This window comes from Tupaia chinensis, unplaced genomic scaffold, assembly GCF_000334495.1.
Source record: "Tupaia chinensis unplaced genomic scaffold, TupChi_1.0 Scaffold000129_1, whole genome shotgun sequence".
NCBI classification, from domain to species: Eukaryota; Metazoa; Chordata; class Mammalia; order Scandentia; family Tupaiidae; genus Tupaia; species Tupaia belangeri.
In genome coordinates, this window is record NW_006159598.1 from 330,573 (window position 1) to 335,940 (window position 5,368).

General features: G+C 55.8%; 1 protein-coding gene across 1 annotated transcript in view; it reads right to left on the reverse strand.

Moving 5' to 3' along the window:
• Window positions 1-5,368, reverse strand: part of SHANK1 (SH3 and multiple ankyrin repeat domains 1) — a 57,085-nt gene that overhangs the window by 9,260 nt on the left and 42,457 nt on the right. The window contains 1 exon segment of the mRNA XM_006144690.1: window positions 289-342. Coding sequence (XP_006144752.1) covers window positions 289-342 — 54 coding nt within the window.

Genomic DNA, 5,368 nt, shown 5'->3' on the forward strand with positions numbered 1-5,368 from the left:
CGCTCTTCCCCTGCTAGGCGACCCGCGAGGGCAAAACGTGCTCAGCTTTGCTCGCGGGCAGCCCAGCAGGGAGGTCAGGCCCTGGCATGCAGTAGCTGCTCAGCGAACATTTGTAAAATGAAGGCCTAAACGGAGCCCAGCGGGCGAAGCAGCAGGGGCAGCTCAAGTCACCCGGGCGGGGCAGCAACACCCAGTTGTCTAGGTCAGAGCCTGAGACCGTCCCCCAGCTCGCCCACCCCGTGGCGGGGGTCACGCGTGGAAGCAGGAACAGCTCCAAGCCCCCCCCGCTCCCCTTATGCTGCCCCCCCCCCCCCCGGAGCGGTGGTGGGGGTCGAAGCTCGACTTTGGGGTGGCGGTCAGCAGAGGAGAGAAAAGAGAGCAGAGAAAGACCAGTCAGGGCATGAAGACGCACACCTCGGGGCAGCCACCCCACTCCTCCAGGCCTCCGGGCACCGGGGAGGGGCCCAGAGCTGGGCAAGCGGAGAAGGAAGAGAACAGCCGTCCCGCTGCCCGGTCGGCTCTGCTTCCTGGGCCCGCAGTCCCTGGCTCCTGTCACCACCCTGCCCAGGGCCCTGCCATGGCTACCCGGACAGCTGCAGGCCTCTTCTCTGCCGCTCTCACCTTCCTGCTCCCGGTCTGCTTTCCACACAAGGGGCAGAGATTTCGAAAATTCCCACCCCTGGTCTATAGGGCCCTCTCTGGGAACCCCGTTGTGTGGTCACCCCTGCAAGCAGTCGACCCGTCCAGGGGCAGCCGCGGCCCACCTGTGGGTGTGAAGGTGCAGACAGGACTGGTCCCGGGGTCAGCCACGCTGCAGGGCTCCCCCACCCCCACCCCCACCCCAGGATGGCAGCGGCCCAAGGCCCTGCAACGACCCTGCTCACTGCCCTTCCTCTCCCTCACGGCCTTGCAGGCTCCCCCTTGGCAAACTGCTGCACAAGAACCCTGTCTCATGGGGGACCGGGAGGTGACACAGACGGAAAACACAATGCTCTTCGAGGCTGCCCCACAGTGGAAGGTTCTGGGCTCTGGTCCACACCTCCCTGAGTAGGATGGCCAAGACCGTCTCTCCCTTTGCTTATAGAAGAAATAAGTAAAAACCTAAAAACAACCCGCCTCAGGCTCTCCCTTTGCTTATAGAAGAAATAAGTAAAAACCTAAAAACAACCCGCCTCAGGCTCCAACTGCAGTCATCCTGTGTGGCCCGACCTGCCTTCATCTCTGCTTGCCCCTGGGCCTTGTCACCTCTTCCTGCCCGCCCCCCACCCCTCACACCCTGGCTCACCGTCTCCTGACAGTGTCTGTCCCCACTGCAGCTCTCTCAGTGCCACGAGTTCTCCAAGTGCTGCACCCCTGCAGCGCTGCCCACTGCGCTTCCCTACCCTGTGTTCTTTGCTGTCTCTGAATTGCTAGAGGGTGTGCTCGCTTGCCAGAGAGGTGGAAAGAGACAGGAGAGAGCACCTCGAAGGGGCGTGGTCATGCCAGATCCCTTCTCCACTTCTCGACCCTGCTGGGATTGGGGCGTGCACGCGTGAGGCCACCAGGGCTGGGATGTGCACCGCGGCCGGCCAGGTAGGATCTGGCCCTCTACCCATACAGAGCCAGCCCACCCCGTCCTGTTTACGGTGCGTATCTCCATCCCAAACAGCCCCGTCTGCTAGCTGTGTCTACCCCGACACAGAAGCTTCCCGAGGGCCGGCCCGTCCCCAGGCACTGTAGCTGCAGGGTCTAGGCCTCCAGATGTTGTTTTGTTTGATTGTTTGTTTGTTTTTTTAACTTTGTTAATTTGAAGGCCAGCAGATGGCGCAATGGTTATATCGTTGGATTCCCACATGGCCTACTGAGGTTCGAGTCCTGGACCTGGTGGCTTAAAACTCATGCTGGGTGTGTGTGCGTGCGTGCCCAAGATCCCAAGAAGAGAATGGAGGAGAAGGGATTGCGGCGTGACCATCCCCATGGGGGGTGATTTCTCATCTTTCTGCCTCTTCTGCAAGCGCACATGCCCTATAGAAAAAAATCTCTTTCTCTAAAGAAAAAAAAAGTTCGTTAGTTTGGGGACCAACAGGTGGCATGGTGGTGAAGGCGTTGTACTCCCACATGGCTGACCGCAATTTGAGTCCCAAACCTGGCAGCTGGCTTTTTCCTCTCTCTCTCGCTGGTGAGTACATGTGCCCTGTAACAAAGTTAAAGAAAAATAACGGGGCCACCAGGTGCCACTGTGGTTAAAACACTGGACTCCTACATAGCTGACCGCGGTTTGAGTCCTGGACCCGATGGCCTGAGACTCACAGGAGGTCCACGTGCATGTATGTCCAAATCCCAAGGAGAGAATGAAGGAGAAGAGATTGCAGTTGGCCATCTCCCCTGCGGGGTAATGTCTTGCTTTCTGTCTCTCTCTCTCTCTGTCTCTCTGGCGAGCGCATATGCCCTATAATAAAAATTTATCAAAAGTAATAACAAAAATTTGGGACCAGCAGGTGGCATGGTGGTTAAGGTGCTGGACACTCCCACATGGCCGACCGCGGTTTGATTCCCAACCCTGGCAGCTTGCTTTCTCACTTTCCCTCTCTCTCTCTCTGTGTCTCTCTCTGGTCAAATTAAAATGAATGAATGAATGAATGAATAAATCTTTAAAAAATAATAATAATAACAAAAATTTTTTAATTCTTTTTTTTTTTTAGGGGCTGGCAGTGGTGTTAAGGTGGCTGGATTCCCACATGACTGACCACAGTTCGAGTCCTGAACCTAGCAGTTTGCTTTCTCATTTTCCTTCACTCCCTGTCTTTCACTGGTCAACTTAAAAAATAAATAAATAAAATAATGACAATGAATTAAATCAAATTATGTAATTCCTTTAAAAAATTTTTTTTCAAAAAAGTCTGTTGATATTGGTGGTTGGCAGGTGGTGTGGTGGTTAAGGGGACCGGACTGCCACGTCGGCCAGCTGCGGGTCACGACCTGGCGGCTTGCTTTCTCCCTCTCCCTCTCTCTCTTTCAGTCTGTCCATCTCTGGTCAAATTAAAATAAGTAAATCAATAAAGTTAAATAAAATAATTCTAAAATGTCTGTTAATTTTATGATTTTTAGTTGTTATTTTTTTGTCATAGGGCACGTATGCTTGCTGCAGAGAGACAGAGATAAAAAGCGAGAAATCACCCCCTAAGAGGGGTGTCCATGCCGCAATCCCTTCTCTTCCATTCTCCTCTTGGGATTTTGGGCATGCACGCACATGTACCTAGTGTGAGTTTCAAGCCTCCAGGCCTGGGACTCAAACCACGGTCAACTGCGTGGGAGTCCAGCGCCTTAAATGCTACACCACCTGCTGGCCCCACTATTAGTTTTAAATTTTGCTATAGGGCACATGCGCTCTCCAGAGAGAGACAGAGAGAGAGGAAGTGAGAAAAGACGCTGTCGGCTCTGGGACTTGAACCACGGTCAGCCATGTGGACGTCCACCACCATGCTGGAGTCACAGCACCTGCTGGCCCTGTTGATTTCTTTCTCGAGAGCGAGCGAGTGAGAGGCCCCAGCAGAGCCCTCCTGCCTGTCCCACTCCCAGCCTGGTCAGCCCCAGGTCAGGGCACACATGCCTGGTCGCTCAGGAGGCGTTGGGATGTGAACCCAGAACCGTCCCATGACAGCCTCATGGAGCATCGCCTCACCACTGTCCGCACTCCCCTGACAACTTACATTTAAAATGTGTTTTCTGTGGACAGGATCTCACCACGTCGCCCTGGCTGGCCTCAAACTCCCGATCCTCCTGCCTCAGCCTCCACAGAAGCTGGGCACACAGGCGCGTGCCACCAAGCCTGGCTCCGCCGTGCCGCACCTCAGACCCCCAGCACGCGCCCTTCCCTCCATCTGGAACACTCCCCCAGTACTCCGTGGTCTGTGTGGGAAATCGGGCCTTCCTAGCCCTAGGCCCTGGCCTGGCTCACCTTCCTCCCCGTCAGTAGCCGTTCAGATGGACACTCACAGGAGGGACGCCACCCTGTGGCTGTGGCCATCACAGTGGCCACCTTCGGAGTGCTGGGAGGGCGCCTGCACCGGCACCACCATGCGGGCGGGGGCCACACGGCCATCGGCACAGGCGGTCCTCCTGGGGTGGGCTCTGTGCCTTCCTGGCCTGTGTCCTGTCTCAGCACGCTCGCGTCCCTGCTCCAGGTCAGCCCTTGACACTTGTGACAGTCGTTCATTTGACAAGTATTTCCTGAGCACCTTCTCCCGCGCTAGGGACTGCTCCAGACACCACCGAGGCAGTGAATCTGATGGCACCAGGCCGCGTGAGGAGCAGGCCAGCGCAAACAGCAATTAGCAAGCGAAGCACGTAGGAGCTGCCACACCGGCCGGCAGTAAGGGACAGCGGAGGGGAGAGCGGGCCACGCCCGGCCAGGCCAGGGCAGTGGCACAGGGGCCAGGTCTGATCTCTGTGAGGCTGAGCCGTGAGGGAAGGCTCTGCGTGTATGTCCAGGGGGCTCCCTAAACACGCCAGGCACATACATGCATGTCCGTGACCCAGAGCTGGCTGCGGCCCTGTGACCCATGAAGGCCCTGTGTGGGGTGCTGTCCCTCTGGTTGTCTTGTTCTTGCTGACAGAAGAAGAAACAAACAAAAAATGAAATAAACTGGGCCGGCTGGTGGCATGGTGGTTAAGGTGCCGGATTCCCACATGGTTGACTACGGTTCAAGTCCCGGACCTGGCAGCTTGCTTCCTCACTCTCCCCTTTTCTCTTTCTCTGTCAAATTGAAGAAGAAGAATAAACAAATAAAATAAAATAAATAAAATAAAGTAAGGTAGTCAAGGAAGGCCTTGTGGAGAAGGTATTACTGGAGCAACCTCCAGAGGAGGAGAAGGAGGAGCCGTGCAGTATGTAGGGAAGAGTATTCCAGCCAGAGAGAACAGCAGTTGCAGAGGTCCTGAGGGGAGAGAGCCCGGCATACCCAGGATAGTGAGGAAGCCAGTGTCAGGGCAGGGGAGCCAGGGCCCGGACAGGAGATGGGCTCGGACAGGGCTAGAAGGGTGGGTAGGGGCCGCGAAGTTTCAGAGGTCCTTCCGGTTTCAGCTCTAATGTCCCCCCAGAGGCCTCCTCCCCTTCGCCCTCCTGCGGGGCTAGCCTACCAACGCCCATTTCACCCTCTGCCTTGGTAAGAAACCAATCTTATTTGGCACCTATTGAGATGACATTTCTCGGCCTCTTTGTAGTGACAAACTGGCCCAGATGCGTAATGGGAGTGTTGTGTGTCACTTCCGCGAAGTCTCATTAGAGATAATCCAAGAGGCAGCAAGGTGCTTTCTGCCTTTCCACTCATCCTTGTTCCTGATCTTGGGATATTGGTGCAATGGCTCCAGCTCCCGCCGCCACTTTGGA